The sequence below is a fragment of the Buteo buteo genome, chromosome 2, assembly GCF_964188355.1.
Source record: "Buteo buteo chromosome 2, bButBut1.hap1.1, whole genome shotgun sequence".
Taxonomy (NCBI): Eukaryota; Metazoa; Chordata; class Aves; order Accipitriformes; family Accipitridae; genus Buteo; species Buteo buteo.
This window is the reverse complement of record NC_134172.1, coordinates 68,596,928-68,612,630: the sequence shown is the minus strand read 5'-3', so window position 1 is coordinate 68,612,630 and position 15,703 is coordinate 68,596,928. Positions and strand designations below refer to the sequence as shown.

Below are 15,703 nucleotides of genomic sequence, written 5' to 3'. Positions count from 1 at the left end.
GGGTGTGGGGGGGACACCCACGCTCGCGGCCCCACCAGTGGTGGTGGTGGAGCAGTGCCAGAACCCACAAGAACCCCGCAACCTCGGGGGCCGTGGGGCAAAGGGGCCACAGGACCGCAGGGCTGTGACGTGAGCGAGGCACACGCAGGGGGATCTGGTTATAAGGGGAAAAATACCGACCAGAAGAAGATGTTTGCGGAAATACCGGCAGGGACAATGCCTGCCAGCCTGGGAACCGTGATCCTGTGCACGCCGCTGGGGACGAGAAGCATCCTTGAGCAGCGCGGCTGGTATCTCTGAAGCGCAGCTCAGCACCGAGAAACCAAAGGCATCCTGGCATACTTTAATAGTGAGTCCAGCCATCCTCAGGGTACTCCGCCCCCTGAGCTGGAAGGCGAGGATGAAGAGCAGAACATACCCCCCTCAATCCAGGAGGAATTAGTTAGGGACCTGCTACGCCATCTGGACACTCACAAATCTGTGGGACCTGATGGGATCCATCCAAGAGTACTGAGGGAACTGGCAGAGGTCCTTGCCAAGCCACTCTCTGTCGTCTATCAGCGATCCTGGTCAGCAGGGGAGGTCCCAGAGGACTGGAGGCTTGCCAGCGTGACGCCCATTTATAAGAAGGGTCGGAGGGAGGATCCGGGGAACTACAGGCCTGTCAGCCTGACCTCGGTGCCGGGGAAGATTATGGAACGGTTTGTCTTGAGAGCGCTCACATGGCAAGCCCAGGATAAGGAGGGGATCAGGCCCAGTCAGCCTGGGTTTACGACAGGCAGGTCCTGCTTGACCGGCCTGATCTCCTTCTGTGACCAGGTGACCCGCCTAGTGGATGAGGGAAAGGCTGTGGATGTTGTCTACCTCGACTTCAGCAAGGCCTTTGACACTGTCTCTCATGGCACACTCCTTGAGCAGCTGGCGTCTCGCGGCCTGGACAAGTGCACCCTTCACTGGCTGAAAAACTGGCTGGCTGGCCGGGCCCAGAGGGTTGTGGTGAATGGGGTGAAATCCAGTGGGCGGCGGGTCACAAGTGGTGTTCCTCAGGGCTCGGTGTTAGGCCCCGTTCCGTTTAATATCTCTATCGATGATTTGGACGAGGGGATCGAGGGCACCCTCAGCAAGTTTGCAGACGACACCAAGCTGGGAGGCAGGGTCGATCTGCTGGAGGGTAGGGAGGCCCTACAGAGAGACCTGGACAGGCTGGATCGATGGGCCGAGGCCAACTGTATGAGGTTCAAGAGGGCCAAGTGCCGGGTCCTGCACTTGGGTCACGGCAACCCCGTGCAGCGCTACGGGCTTGGGGAAGAGCGGCTGGAAAGCTGCCCGGCAGAGAAAGACCTGGGGGTGCTGGTTGGCAGCCGGCCGAATGTGAGCCAGCAGTGTGCCCGGGTGGCCAAGGAGGCCAACGGCCTCCTGGCCTGCATCAGAAATAGTGTGGCCAGCCGGAGCAGGGAGGTGGTTGTTCCCCTGTACTGGGCACTGGTGAGGCCGCCCCTCGAGTCCTGTGTTCAGTTTTGGGCCCCTCACTACAGGAAAGACGTGGAGGTGCTGGAGCGTGTCCAGAGGAGGGCAACCAAGCTGGTGAGGGGCCTGGAGCACAAGTCTGATGAGGAGCGGCTGAGGGAGCCGGGGCTGTTGAGTCTGGAGAAAAGGAGGCTGAGGGGAGACCTGATCGCTCCCTACAACTACCTGCAGGGGGGCTGTAGTGAGGTGGGTGCTGGTCTCTTCTGTCAGGTGGCTGGAGATAGGACGAGAGGAAATGGCCTCAAGGTGAGGCAAGGGAGATTTAGGTTAGATATGAGGAAAAAATTTTTTACTGAGGGGGTTGTCAAACGTTGGAATGGGCTGCCCAGGGAAGTGGTTGAGTCACCATCCCTGAAGATATTGAAAAAGCGAGCGGACAGGGTACTTCAGGACATGGTTTAGGGGGCATGGTTGATGGTTGGACTCGGTGATCTTGAAGGCCTTTTCCAGCCTAAATGATTCTATGCTTCTATACTGTGAAATGTGTTCATCTGATTCATGTCAATACAAACAATGCTCGGGCCGCATAATAGAATGTGACCCTCACTGTATATGTAATCTTTAACCTTTTTGTCGGTCCTCCTATAACCGCAGGCCGGGAGGAGACAGATGATATGTATATAGTTCTTTTTTTTTTTTTGCCAGCCCAAAACCAGTTTTGTTGTGAACTGCACAGTGTTAAACAAGAGATCCTAGGGCAGAACTGAGGCATTTATCATAGTATTAAGCGAGGTTATGAACGGGGTGATCTTTAGTATGTGTAAATAGAGGGTATGTATAAATAGAAGGTGTGTTGAAATGGCAGTGTGTAAGCAATTGTGATATGCATTTGTTAGAAGGGGAGTCTCTGTTGTGAGCTTGTTTGGGTTCTGGTGACCACAGCTGGTGTTGTGCAGGGTGTCGGCTATGGCACAGGATGTCTGCTGTCATGCCTGAGCAGTGCGGAGATTGGTCGGAGATACATTGCATGGAAGACCCCTCAGCCAATGGGGAGAGTTCGAGAAGTTTCTAGCATAACTACAGCACCTGCACAACCAGGAGGTGGAGAGTCTTTTGGAAGGACACGCCTAGTATGAATATGTAACTAATGCTAGACTATAAAAGAAGCTGGGTTGTTTTTCACAGCGGGCGTCTTCCCTTCCAGGTTGCTGCCCGTGTGTAGGTCCCCCGTCAAGACCTATGCATCCCGGGGGCAGAAGCAGGGCGATGGGTTCCGTCCCTGCGGCTGGCCCCACCGTTGCTGCCGTTGCGACTTCTCTGTTGGAGCGTCTACAGGACAACGAGGTGAGACGGGGGCATCCCACTGTGCTGCCAGAGGCTTGAGGGCTTCCCCCCCCGAGCCCTGCCTTCCCTGCCCAGGAGAGGGCAAGTGCCGCACGTCCCGCGTGCGAACGTTCCCTCTGGCGCTGGGCTGTGTCCATAGGAGTGGTGGGTTTGGGGAGGACCTGGCCTGGCGTCGGTATGACCTCGGGTTGGGTGGCTGGTGCTCGGACACCGTCTGCAGGGCAGCTGCTCCCTCCGCTCCTTTCTGTCGCAGACACGAGCTGGGGGCACGAGGCCATGGTGCCGTTCGCAGGCTCTCCGGAGAGCAAGGGCTGGCAGCTCGCAGCTCCCCGGGAACGAGGGCAAAGTAAGTCTTAATTTCTCCCTTCCGTGGTCTGTCCTCAGGGTGACCGAGTGCAGAATTACCGCCAGCTGGAGAGCGCCTTGCAGGGAGGTGACGGCCGTTTGCCGAGCGGTCTCTTGAACCGCCTGATAGCTGAAGCGTCTGGCGACGTAAGAGCCGCCCAGGTGAGCTTGTTCTCTTTGAAGACGGAGGTTCCCCAATGCCCCTGTGAGAGCTCCTTCTCCTGGGGAGCCCTCCCCGTAGAGGAGAGACCGTATCCAGTTCCGCGCTGGGGTGCGTGTAGAGCCAGCGAGCCCCTCTGTGCGAGGCGACTGATGAGCCGTGCTTGGAGGATGGAGCTGGGACACACAGGCTCCCAATTCCAGCTGCTGGCAAGTCTTGGCTTAGGGAGAGGCTCTGGGGACTCGTTCTTGTGGGGCACTTGGTGAGGGCCTGTCGAGAGCGCCGGAGAGGGGCGGACGTGGTCTGCCTGGGGAGAGTTGGGTTCAAGTCTCTGTTGCCCGCCCTGCTCGCCTTCCCCGGGGCACAAAAAGCGGCAGATGCCTGGCCTGGGGCGCAGAGGTCCCCGTGGGGTCTTGCTGGGGAGACGGGACTGTCTCTCGGCTAGCCCTGAGGTCATTGCTGGCCGGTTTATCCCCGTCCGAGCGCCTCAGCCTTTTTCCCGCGGAGCGTTTCACCTATGGTGCTTTTTTAGGGTGTGAGCGATGACGTGAGGACAGCCGCTAGTGACATCCTGGTGGCGCTGGCTGGCTCCCACTTCCATTTCGTGATGTCCGAGCTGCAGGGACACCTGAAAGCCGTGGGGGGAACCTCCGAGGAATTCCTCTTTGTCACCCTGGGCAAACTGGCCAGCAGCTATGGTATGGAACCCTGGCCTCCTGCTTTGAGTGATGGTCCGTGATAACCGGGAGAGGGATCCTTCCCCCCCCAGATGCTGTGTCCCGAACCGGAGGGCTATGGGCTTGCGGTGCCTCCTTGCCAGGCTCCATTGCCAGGGCTGGGGCTGAGCGGGAGCTCTGCCTCACAGCCTCAATCGTGGTGCTCTGAGGGCAGGAACGTGTCAGGGACCAAACCTTCAGGGGCTCTGCCCCACACCATCCTCCCCATGCCCGCCAAAGCCCTTCCCTGCTCCCTCTCAGGAAAGCAGGAGCCCTCCCCATTGTCGGGGGCCTCCCCCATCCCTCAGATATCACTCATGTCCCCCTGGCCCTGCAGCACGTCCCCCCCATCCCAACACTCCTGGCCCTCCTGCTGGGCAGTGCCGTTGAGGGCTGGACCCCAGGCCCCCCCACGGCTCCGGCTGACTGCGTCCACGCTCTAGCCCTCTGCCCTGCCCTCTCTGCAGCCCTGCGATGCATCCCTTTTGCCGGAATGACGCTGCTCGCCCTCCGCGCCGTCCTGAGCCGAGTGGGGAGCGGACCGGTCCGGCGTGCCGTCTGCGGTGGTGAGTGTCGGACCATCAGCCGTGGCCCTGAAGGCAGGGGAAGGGTACGGGCTGGCTCGCTCCGATCTCGGCGCGTCCGAGCCCGACCTCGCTATTTCGGCAATGCCAAACCGCCGTGAGCGTGTAGGAACGGCGGGTGAAGCGTCAGAGGTTTCTGGTGGGCAGGACGTGGAGACGCTGGGTACCTGCACAGAGGAACTCAGGGGTGCCTTTGGGCTGCCTGGTCCTGAGCCTTTCGACCGGCTTCACGTGCCTGTGCTGAAGGGCAAATATTTGGGCAGGGGAGGGCGAGGGATGCAGCGGGTATAGGCTGGAGGGGAACAGGCACGTGAGGAGGAGAAGCTGTGGTGGGGAGGAGAAGAGAAAGAGTGCAGACACCTCGAGCGCAGGGTTTGCGCCCCTGAATCCAGATGTGGCCTCAAGCCAAAAGCTGGCAAGCTGGGGGCTGTGCTGAAAGCAGGCTTGGGTGAGAGTGCGAGGTACCCTTCCCGCCGCAGGCGCCCACGTGCCCCTTTTTCCCTTCTTTTGGTGCAGTTCTGGAGCAATGGTCGGAAGGGGTGAAGACTTACTTCTGCTCCTGGGACAAATGCCCCTTCCCTCGCGTCGGGGAAGCGCAGCTCTGCAAACACGTTTACCCCCTCTATTGCTACGTGGTGCAAAACTGGCTGGGCTGCGAGGAGGAAGAGGTGAGGGCAGCTGCCTTTCCAGCCCAGGGACTGAGAAAGCCCCCCCCCAGGCCAGGAGTCTGCCAGTACCATGCCCAGGGCTGGTAGTATTTGGCTGACAAGAAGCAGCCAAATCCTGGGACCTTTTAGCAGCGGGGCGTTGGGTGCCAGCACGGGGAATTGCTTTTCGTCCTCCGGAGTGAGCCCTTCTCTCTGGGAGGGGTAGGACTCGTGGGCAGGGGTTGCTGAGCGCTCGGCAGATCTTCAGCCCTCCCTTCCCTCTCCAGGACAAGCAAGCTGCCCTCAGGGCGGTGGCTGCCATGATTGGCGTCCTCCTGCGCGAGGAGCAGCACCGGGAATACGCCTGGGATCAGCTCCTCCTGTACCAAGACACTTTCTGGGCGACCAAGGTCAGGCATGGCCGTGGGGTCTGTGCAAGTACCGCAAGGTGTCGGGGAGCTGCTGGGTGCCAGAGGAGCTAGGGAGCCTTTACTGAAGGAACAGGGAGAGCAGAGGAGCCCTGAGGCTTCTTTCAGGCAAGAGAAGAGCAACCCAGGAGGGAGCCAAGAGGCACTGGGGCTTCTCTCCTGTGGAAGGGATGCTCTGCCATCTCCCTGGGGCTCTGGTGTGCCTGAGGAGCTCTGCCCTGGTGCCCAGGGCCATGTCCAGCCCTGTCAGACACGGGGAGAGGTCTCACGGGTGGGAAGCCACGGCAGGTGATGAGGGCAGTTCTGGATTTCCTCAAGGAGCTGCTCAGCGCCAACGCCCGCGGCCGCTCAGCGTGGGATATACATGTGCTGCCTGTCTGCTCTGGCCCCACAAAACACGACCAGCCCCGCCAGTAGAAGCGTGCAAGCGTTTCTACGCAGGTCTGGCAGCAGAGCCTGTCCCCCGCAAAAAGCCTGTCCCCACCGCCCACTTTGTGTGTGTCTCTTGAACTTGCAGGAAGAGACAATGGAGGAGCCCTGGGACTCCACGGCGGCCCAAGTGTTTCTCGGTCTGGTGCAGTTGAGGTAAGGTCCACGGCCCGGACCCTCGGACTCACTCTGTTTCCCCACCCGGAGCCCTGTGACCTGTTGTTTTTCTCTTCCTTTTTTTTCTCTGGCCAGGAGGCTGAAGCCATCTTTGAGCAGGAAGAAAAGTTGCAGCCTGCTGGCTGAGTGCTGCCACACCATCTTGTCCTTTCCTTCCAAGGAGGAGATGGAAGGGAGAGGGAAGATAGCGAGGCAAACTGGGAACATACAGGTACCCGCCATCCTGGCGCTGCCCACCTCTTGGCCAGGATCCCCCCTCAGCGTGCCCTGGCAGCCCCCCGTGGTGCCAAACCTCAGTCCTCCTTGTCTTGCTTTCAGACCCTGCACACGCTGTGCTTGGAAGGTCTGGGCCGGATTTTAGCAGTCCTTCTCGAGGCGGAGGTGACCTCTACCTTCTTCAAGGATGTGGTCCATGTGAGCAGCCATGGGGTGATGGGGAAAGAGTCGCTCCGAAGCTGGGGCGGAGATTTGGGGGGGCTTAGAGAGCGGGGCTGCGAAGGCAGCACTGCCAGTGCTCGGTGGGTCTGGGGGCCGTGCCGAGCCGCAGGGCAGGCTGTCGAGGAAGGGTCCAGAGGAGGGAGACGGAGGGATGTCGGGGAGAGAAAGATGCTCGTCATGAGACAGGATAACCCCCTGCGCCAGGTCCTGCAGTGCTGGCTCACCTCGGCCAAAGCGTGGGAGCGGGAGAGGGCCTTGCAGGTCTGCGCCCAGCTGCTGGGTGACTGCGAGGAGCGATTCGAGGTCACGGTGAGTAGGGAGCTCCTGTGTGCCCCATGCCTCTCCCAGAAGAGAGCCCTGCTTGGCTGGGCGCTGGGTTTCAGGTCTTGCGGAGTGGCAGGGCAGCACCCCTGCCCTCTCCTCTGCCCGATCCCTGCTCCGGGCAGCATGGCCGGGAGAGGTGAGCGGGCACCGGGTCTCCCTGCGACCCTTTTGCCGCCTCTTGCCCCCGCAGAGAGGATGCGCTTGCAAGCAGTTTGGCTTCTTGGTGGGGCTGCTGGGACCTCTGACTACCGAATCCCTGGCCACGTCCCGCCGCTGGGCAGGGGTCTGCCTGGGTCACCTTCTGCAAATGCAAGGTGAGGACAGAGGGGGCTTGCCAGGCTTGGTCAGGAAAATCTGCCCAGGACCAGAGGGGAAATCAGTTAGCTGCCCAGAGTTTTGGAGCAGGGACTTCAGCTGCTGGCCCAGAGCGTGAGGTTGGGGAGGGGGTTCTGGTTAAACCCCTCTCCAGCCAGCCAAGAAATGCTCTCCGCAAGGGAGGAAGGTTGTAGACGGGGTGTTCTGTGGCCGTACAAAATCACTGTCCCCGCAAAGAAACTGGTTAGAAGTGAGTTCTTGCCTGCGCTTCAGGGAGCAGCATCCCTCTGTGCTGAGGACGTTTCCTCCCTCCCAGAGCCATCCCCGTCACATCCCGCTGCGCCGAATTCCTGGCCCTTGCTGCCCCAACCCCGGGTCCTGCTTTTTCGATAGCTGGGGCTGATGGTTGGGTTCCTGTAAATGTGACTCTCCTTTTTACCTGGTGCTTCTCCCAGCCAAGACCAGGAAGGTGGCACCCGAGGCGGGTGACATTGCGTGCCTGCGTAAAGGGCTGGACACCACCGACGACGTGCCTCTGCTGGAGACCTCTTACGAAATAGCAAAGGTAACCGGCCCCGGTACGGGGCTTGGCGACTGGGCTCCTGCACATCCCCCTGCTCCCTCCAGGCTCCCACGCCATTTCCAGAGGGAGCTGTCATGCCAGCACCTCCGTTGTTGGCAAGTGGCAGGAGGCTCCGAGACGTGCCTGGCCTTTAGGCACGCTGTCAAAGGAGCGGATACCACGGCGTGTTTGTGTGTACGAGAGAGTGCTGTTGTCGGAAGACGAGCTTTGCAGATAAGCAAACGTGAGGGGAGGCACTTCTAAATCTCTTGGCTCCATAAAACAGAAATGGCAGGAGTGTACTGTGATTGCCCCTTCCATGACAGGCGACCCGCTGAACTTAAGAGTCCCTTCAAGGCTCCTTCCCGTTCTGCAGAGATGCAGAGTTGTGACCGGGTCTCTCCTCTTTCTGATTTCACTCCAGACTGTCTGCAAGTATTTCCCCCCACCAGAGGCCGCAGACTTCATGAGCACCATCACGGAAGGCCTGACGTGTACCAGAGAGGAGTGTGCATGGGCCGCTGAGATGTGGATGATAACCTTTCTGGAAAAATGTGGACAGCGAATATATCAGGAGGTAAGAGGGACATTTTTTGCGGCTCGGCTTTGACTTTTCTCTGTGGGCTGTTGCGCTACACCTCGCACAGTTGACGCAAGCTAAAGAAACGCAGCCTGTGTGCCGAGACGAAGGGTATCACCGGTCCGAGCTGCGTGTTAGCACCTCCTGCCACATTCTGCTCTGTGGAGCGGGGGGGCATGGGCACGGGCAGTCCAAAGTCTCCTGCTGGAGCAGGTCCTTGCCGTGAGACAGTTACCCCTGGGATGCACCGACCTTCCCGTTCCTGTCCTTTCACTGTGAGGCTTCTTCATGGGCTTGGAGCGTGGTTTTGGTTTTGATCTTGCATTGCCACAGCCCGCTGGGCGGTCAGGGTTACCCAGGCTGTTCGGTGAGAAACTTCTCCATCTCTTGGGTGTACGCAAAGTGCTCAGCCCCTGGCACCGCTGGGCCCAGGCAAGTGCAGCAACCGAGGGCACGTGCGTGTTTGCGTGCCAAGGGCACGCTCGCCCCGACCTGTGAGCCAGGGCTTGGGCAGAGCGGCACGGTGAAGTTTAGGAAGTTTAGGACTAGATCCTGACAGCGTGTCAAGGGAGCAGGCATTGCTCGTGAACTAATTGACCGTGCTTGCGTTCTGTAGAAGTACGGGGAAAGGACGCGTTGTGGCATTCTTTCTCGTCTTCTTCCTTTCAGGTGCCAGAAGTCCTGCACGTCCTCTACAGCCGCATGCAGACCGTGAAAAAGGACACCCACAGGCGCCTCCTGCTCCACGCAGTGTATCTCCTGGCCTGCTTTCACCATGAGCCTGTGGTCGAGAGCCTCCTCCAGAAACGTCTGCCCATGGACAGGTCCGTGCACTCCCATCTTGCCCCTCTGTGATTAAACGTGGCTTGCCTGTGTTAAGAGGAATCCAAAGAAGAACAAAAAGTCGCTCGTCTCCCAAAAGGTCTGAGCATTGCAAGGCCATGTGCTCCCATCTCCGGAAAAAACCAGGCATCATAAGCCCCACTGCTGACAAGGAGAGAGTCTGGGCTCTGGTGAGGGCACCGCAGGTACCAAGGGCATGAGCTCAAGGGTGAATGTCTCTTGCCCTGCAGGGACACGATGGAGCTGTGGAGGATCCTGGGGAGAAGCAGCCTTGGGGTTCAGGTCCTGAAGTACTTAACACAGAAGTTGGAGGCAGCGGGAGAGAACAGCCCTGGGCCCCACTCCTCCGCTCACGAACCGGACCACAGCCAGGCTGCTCTGGAGCCCCTCATGGTACGCTCGATGGCAGAGGCGTTCCTGCAGCTTTGTGTCTGCTTTCAAGCAAATGCCTGGGGAGACTGCACAGGGGTAACGTGCTGGGGCATCTCAGCATTGGGGCTGTGAGGGGCCGGGACACATTTTTCTGGTCCTGGACCGCAAGGCTGTCCCTGGCATGAGACCTGCAGGCAGCAAAAGCTCCCCAAGGGAGGCAGCGGGAGTGCACTGGTGGGCAAAGCCCTTGTTTAATGGGTGTTTCTTGGCCGAATTTCCCTGCAGCTCCCCTGTGCCATCTCCGAGGTGGTGTTTGTGCTGCCAGCCAAGGAAAGGGTCCAGTGCCTGCTTCCCCGTCTGCTTCCTGGCCTCCTGGGTGAGATCAGCAAGGCGCTGGGTGAGGTGATGCTGCCTGCCCCTCTCAGATACCAGAGAGGGCTCTTCTTCAGCGCATCAAGGAGGGAAGACAAGCTGCGCAGGTAAGGAGCAGGAGGGGCAGGGAAGTTGGGGAGCTTTACTTCCCCAGCCAGCTGTGTTCATTTGTGGCGCTGAGGGAGCGCTTGGGCCTGCCCTGTTTCCTACGCGTGGCAGCAGGTTGCCAGGGCTGGCTCGACTTCTCTTCTTTCCTGGAGAAATGTCCGTTCCCAGAGAGGAAGGAGTCACGGGGTTGGCATCGCCGGTTGCTCTCGTCCTGCCTGGTGTGCAACCCCGGTGGCAGGGCGTCCTTCTTCTCCCTCCGCGGACTGGGGAGAGACCCTGCGTGGGAATGGTCGGGCCGAGCAGCCTGCGGATGGGGGAGAAGACCCTTCCCGGCCCGGGGGCTGTGGCCCAGCTCTGGCCATGGCCGTCTGTGGTTTGGCATGGTGGAGACTTAGCTCGTGTAATCTGTGGCCTGGCAGCGTGTGGCCGCAGGGCTTGGCTGCAGCAGTGGTGTTCCTGCCTTTAAAATTTATAGGCGGACGGAGCCGTTGTGTCGCGTCCTCGTAGCGCCAGGCAGGCTCTGCCCCTGCTCCTGGTCCTCCAGGGTTGGGGGAAACTGGGGCTGTCTCATAGAATGCTGGTAAGAAGAGCCCTTAGGGAGCACCTTGGGCATCTGGCATCGAGGGAGCACGGGGACCCTGGGTTTCCTCCTGCTGTCAGTGGCCTGAGGCATGGCAAAGGATGAAAATGTCCATTTTCATGGGCGTGGAGTTTGGGATGAGTGAACCAACACCTGCCGAGGCAGCGGAGCCTTTTAGCTCTGCTACAGACAAATCTTCCCTGGACGTGCTGCAACCTGAGATGTCTTTGGGCTTGCTTTTTCCCAGCCCTTACTGTGAGGCTCTAGAGCTGGTGCTGAGCAGATGCATGGAGAAGAGATGGCTGCTGCTGCTATGGAGGCAGGGAGCGTGGGTATTCCTCAGAAACCCACAGGCTCACGCTGATGGCGTGTGTCTCCTGACGAGGTGAGGTCCTCTTCTTGCGTCTCACCTTCTTGTGGGTGTCTGTGCCCGGGGAAATGGCTGCCAGGGCCATTCCCATGTGTGCAGGGAGCTGGGGAAGTTTGGGGTCGTGGCCGGCGTCCTTGCCGCGTGACCGTGAGTTGCCTTCTCTGTGTGCAGTGTCCTGCTTCGCAACCAGCTGGTCACAAGGGGTGTGATATGGGCCCTCTCCCAGTGGCTGAACTCCCCCTCGGAAAACCTGCAGCTCACAGCGACAGCTTTCTTTGCTGAGGTGAGGCAACAGGAGGGGAAGGAAGGGTGCAGAGGGCTTCTCTCAGAAAACTGCTGCTTGGGACGCCTCTTTCTGAAGGAAGAAGGTGCCAGAAGAGAGCGTCACCATCCAAGGGATCCAACGGATCCTCGTTTCTACGAAGCCCGTTCGCGTGGAGTGCCTCGACTTAGGTGGCACTCACGGGCATATTGCTTTATTGCAGCTGATGGAGGATCCGGCAGTCATGGAGAAGTCGTCCCTGGAAAGGGTCCTAGGTGTCTTGCTGGAGAAATCCCAGCACGGAATCGGCGCCGTGCGGCAGATGGCAGTGAGAGGCCTGGGCAACGCCGTCAGGGGAGCACCCAAGGAGGTGAGACCAACTTTTGCCCTTTCTGACTGCAGCCCCTCACCGGCAAGAGCCTGGTGAAGAGCGGCAAGGGGCTTCGGCAGCTTGGGCAGGCTAGTAAAGGCAAACGGGGCTCTTTCCTGAGACCACACTCCTTCGCCTGATGTCAACAGGGTGGCAAGGGGGAAACCTGGTGCCCAACAAGGCTTCCTGGGCTGAGATGGCCTCTGAGCGGGTTTCTAGCCACTGCAGCCCTTGGCTGCTGAAGGGATCCTGACCAAAGCCCATTGCCCGCCAAGGAGTTTAGAGAGCCACCTAACAGTTGACCTGAGGAGACCCAAGCCTGTGCTGCTCTGTGCACATCCCATCCCTTGGCCTCAGGAGGAGCTTAGCAAGCTCGCTGCGACCGAGGAGCCTGCGGGCAGCTCCCCCATGTACCAGCGACTATGCCGCCTGCATGGCCTCGTAGGAAAATCCTGTAACAGCTCAAATGGCCAAAATGGCCTTACCCTTCCCATAGGCGGTGTCTGCACAGCACCCTGCGTCGGGATTGGAGGGGCATTCGGTGCTGTTTTGCAGGGTTCCTAGCATCTGAAGGGACTATCTATATTAGTCTTTCTTTCTAGCGCTAGCTCTGATAAATATCGATGTTGAGAGGTATTTCACAGAGTCTGAGTGCCTTTGTGAGGGGCTCATGACGGGACAGCACCTCCTGGTGCAAAACATCAGCCATGGTAAAGAGAAGCCATTCGGGTCAGGACTAGCGAGAAGCCTGTGGGTGTCTTTGGCTTTGCAGGTGCAGAAGCACAAGGCGGCCATCCTGGAGGTGCTGCAGAGGGGCCTGGAGAACACCACGTGTCCTGTGGTGGCTGCCGAGAGCATGCTGGCGCTGGCGGAGGCGGTGAGGAAGCTGAAGGCAGAGGGCTTGGGGTCTGCCTTCAAAGATATTGCCAGGTCCACCAAGATGTTCTTTGAGGCGGTGAGTGAAATAACTTTCTCCTGCTTGTCTGAGAGGTAGTGGGGTGGGCTGGGACCTCCCCATGCTGCGGGGAGGGTCTCTGCTGGCGGAATGTCTGCTTCGAGCCTTTTTCCCCAGTGTTGCGCGGGTAGGGTGGGTTGTGCTGTGAAGTGCCCGTGTTTCCCCCAGGACAACAGGGTCTCTCACGTGCCCCTGTGGTTTCTCGGGCTTTAGACAGCTCCCCTGCCAGAAAGGATGCTCGGGTGCCCTGAGACTCCCCGTAGATTGGGAGTCACACTCGGACTCACGACCTACGTGGCAGGGAAGGAGTCTGGATGAGGCAACCTTCTTTCCAAACCTGGGTCCCGAAACATAGTTTTCCAAAGAACTGTATTCAAGCGCACTGACTTAGTGATCAGTGATTCTTGTTTCGGTTCTTTACATACTGGCTTCTTGAGGGTGGGAATGCGCGGACAACAGCTATTTCTTGGGCTGCCATCCGCCACGGGCAGCGCGCGATTGTTGATGTGGTAGGAGGTGCCCTCGTTACCCAGCTGACAGATGGGGTCTGTGAATTGCAGGAGCCAGATGTCCTTCGCTTCTCAGCCTTCAGCCTCTACGCTGCCCTGGCCGCCGCCGCCTCCGCCTCCGGGAGAAGATCCTTCTTCACCAGAGAAGTGGGGGAAACCTGGGTCAGCCTTCTCTTGCACCTCCGGGATCCCGTCCCTGAAGTTTCCAATGTAAGAGCCGCCAGCTCTTCTTTGCAAAACTGTCGAAAGCCACAGAAAGCTGCCTGGCGAACTGCTGCAGGCAGTGCCCTCCCCGCCTGGAGACTGCGCCTGGGGCAGCCCCCTCTGCTAGGGAGAGCTCAGCAGCGCTCGGCTGGATGAGCTTCCTGGGAAGGACCCCGGCCACTCCAGCGGGGGAGGAACAACGTGGCACGACTCTCTTTTTTCAGGTGTGCAGGACCACCCTCTACCTCTGCGCTCCGTTCCTGGTGCCGGCGCAGGTGCAGGAGACCGTCGTCACCTCCATCGGGCTGAGCGCAGCCCAGCTGCAGGACGAGGTTGGCCATTGCCTGGTGAGTGAGCTGTGTCCCGGGGGGGAGACGTCGCAGCCGCAGGGCTGTTCCCCCGAACCGAGAAGGGAGCGTGAGGCGACACGCCAAGGGTGGGCAGGATGGGAGCCGGGCAGGATGGGAGCCGGGCAGCTGGTGCTGAGACACGGCCTGCCCTCCTGGCTACCTGCTCGCTCTTTCTCCTTCCCCTCGTGGCCGAGCCAGCTCGACCGGCCGTGGGTCAGCGGAGCGACCTTTTTGGCCAGCGAAGAAATCGTGCCGCTTTGCTTCCCCCAAGGTCAGAGATGCCCCTGCTATGTTGGAGAGGCTCCACGGCATCGCCAGGAGCCGCCGCCTGGAGAACGGCCGAGCGCTGCACTCTGCCGCCAGCGCAGTCCTAGGTGAGAGTCAGGGCTGGAGCCCGAAGCTGCGCTCCCCGCAGAGACAGCCGCAGGGGACTGCGCTTTCCCCGTCCGCCCAGGGAGACCGGGGCCAGCCTTGGCAGGGCAGCCGCAGAAGGGTTCGCTCAGGGCTCGGCGCGAGCGGAGGAGAAGGCGACAGCGTGCAGAGCCGGCGCCGGTGGGGTGGCCGGGCCCCGCACGAAGCGATGCTCGGCTCTGCCTGCTGCTACGTCCCGACTGTAAAGTTCTGATCTTTCCAGCCTTCCCCTCCAGCTCCCCGAGCATGTCCCAGGCGTAGGGGAGGGCCGCGAGACAGGGCTGGAGGGCAACGCTCTGACCTTTGCCTCTTTGCCTTAGGAGACATCCTGGAAAAAACAAGAGGCTTTGGCGGCTCTTGGCAGCAGCAGCAGGAATGAGGCTCCTCTCCTCAGGTAGGTTGGAGCGGAGCTGAGCTCTGGCTCTGCAGGTCAGGGAGGAGGTCAGAGGCTTGGCAGCCAAAAGCCTGGCTTGGAGCAGAAGGGGAGCACGCAGCAAGGCCAGCTCCTCATCACCCCTCCTGTGTCACTGCAGCTTTCCATCATCGCCTGCGGCCGGGGGCAGACAGCATCTTCTGCGACTGCGGACCACGATGGGCACGGGGTTCTGGTGGCAATAAATTTGCTTTCACGGTCACACCGATGGAGAGTTGATCTTTCTTTCCTAGAGACGGGGGGGCCGGGATGGGGCCATGCCAAGGCCTGAGGGCATCCACCCACGGGTGCTGAGGGAGCTGGCTGACGGGACCATGAGGCTGCTCTCAATGATCTCGGAAGTGTTGCAGCAATGGGGAAAGGTTCCCGAGGACTGGGAGAAAGCAAATGTGGCTCCTGTCTTGGGGAAGGGCCAGAAAGGAGATCGGAGGCAGCACAGGCTGGTCGGCCTTGCTTTGGTCCTTTGGAAGAGGATGGAGCAGAACATGCTGGGAACAGGGGAGACCAAAGGATGTTGTTTACTTTGGGTTTAGTTAGCATTTTGACACCATCTCCCATTAACGCCCTGGCTGACGAGGTGACAAAGACTGAGTCCAATAAGAGGCTGCAGAGGGCCACCGAAAACAGTTCTCATGCCTGCTGTATTGGCTTTGTGTGGCAAGGTTTTGGTAGTGGGGGGGGGGTTACAGGGGTGGCTTCTGGAAGAAGCTGCTGGAAGCTTCCCCTGTGTTCGAGAGAGAGCCCATACCAGCCGGCTCTAAGACGGACCCGCTGCCGGCCAAGGCCAAGCCCATCAGCGATAGTGGTAACGCCTCTGTGATAACATTTTTAAGAAGGAAAAAAAACGTTGGGACAGATGGAAAACGGCAGCCGGAGAGAGGAGTGAGAACATGTAAGAGAAACAACCCTGCGGACACCAAGGTCAGTGCAGAAGGAGGGGGAGGAGATGCTCCAGGTGCCGGAGCAGAGATTCCCCTGCAGCCCGTGGGGAAGACCGTGGTGAGGCAGGCTGTCCCCCCGCAGCCCATGGAGGTCCACGGTGGAGCAG

At 59.8% G+C, this 15,703-nt stretch overlaps 1 protein-coding gene and 2 long non-coding RNA genes across 3 annotated transcripts; all 3 read left to right on the top strand.

Moving 5' to 3' along the window:
• Positions 1 to 4,498: 4,498 nt before the first annotated feature.
• LOC142028716 (uncharacterized) lies at positions 4,499 to 6,243 on the top strand. The gene is made up of 3 exons (XR_012649674.1): positions 4,499 to 4,598; positions 5,551 to 5,673; positions 6,209 to 6,243. It is a non-coding gene; the product is annotated as an uncharacterized LOC142028716 (long non-coding RNA).
• A 3,866-nt stretch (positions 6,244 to 10,109) lies between these two features.
• LOC142028715 (uncharacterized) lies at positions 10,110 to 11,427 on the top strand. Its single transcript, XR_012649673.1, has 3 exons — positions 10,110 to 10,210; positions 11,039 to 11,176; positions 11,333 to 11,427. It is a non-coding gene; the product is annotated as an uncharacterized LOC142028715 (long non-coding RNA).
• A 240-nt stretch (positions 11,428 to 11,667) lies between these two features.
• Positions 11,668 to 14,498, top strand: LOC142037685 (protein maestro-like). The gene is made up of 5 exons (XM_075042170.1): positions 11,668 to 11,793; positions 12,566 to 12,748; positions 13,309 to 13,467; positions 13,686 to 13,808; positions 14,083 to 14,498. The coding sequence occupies exons 1-5, from the start codon at positions 11,668 to 11,670 to the stop codon at positions 14,434 to 14,436; spliced, it is 945 nt and encodes a 314-aa protein (XP_074898271.1). The 3' UTR covers positions 14,437 to 14,498.
• Positions 14,499 to 15,703: the final 1,205 nt, after the last annotated feature.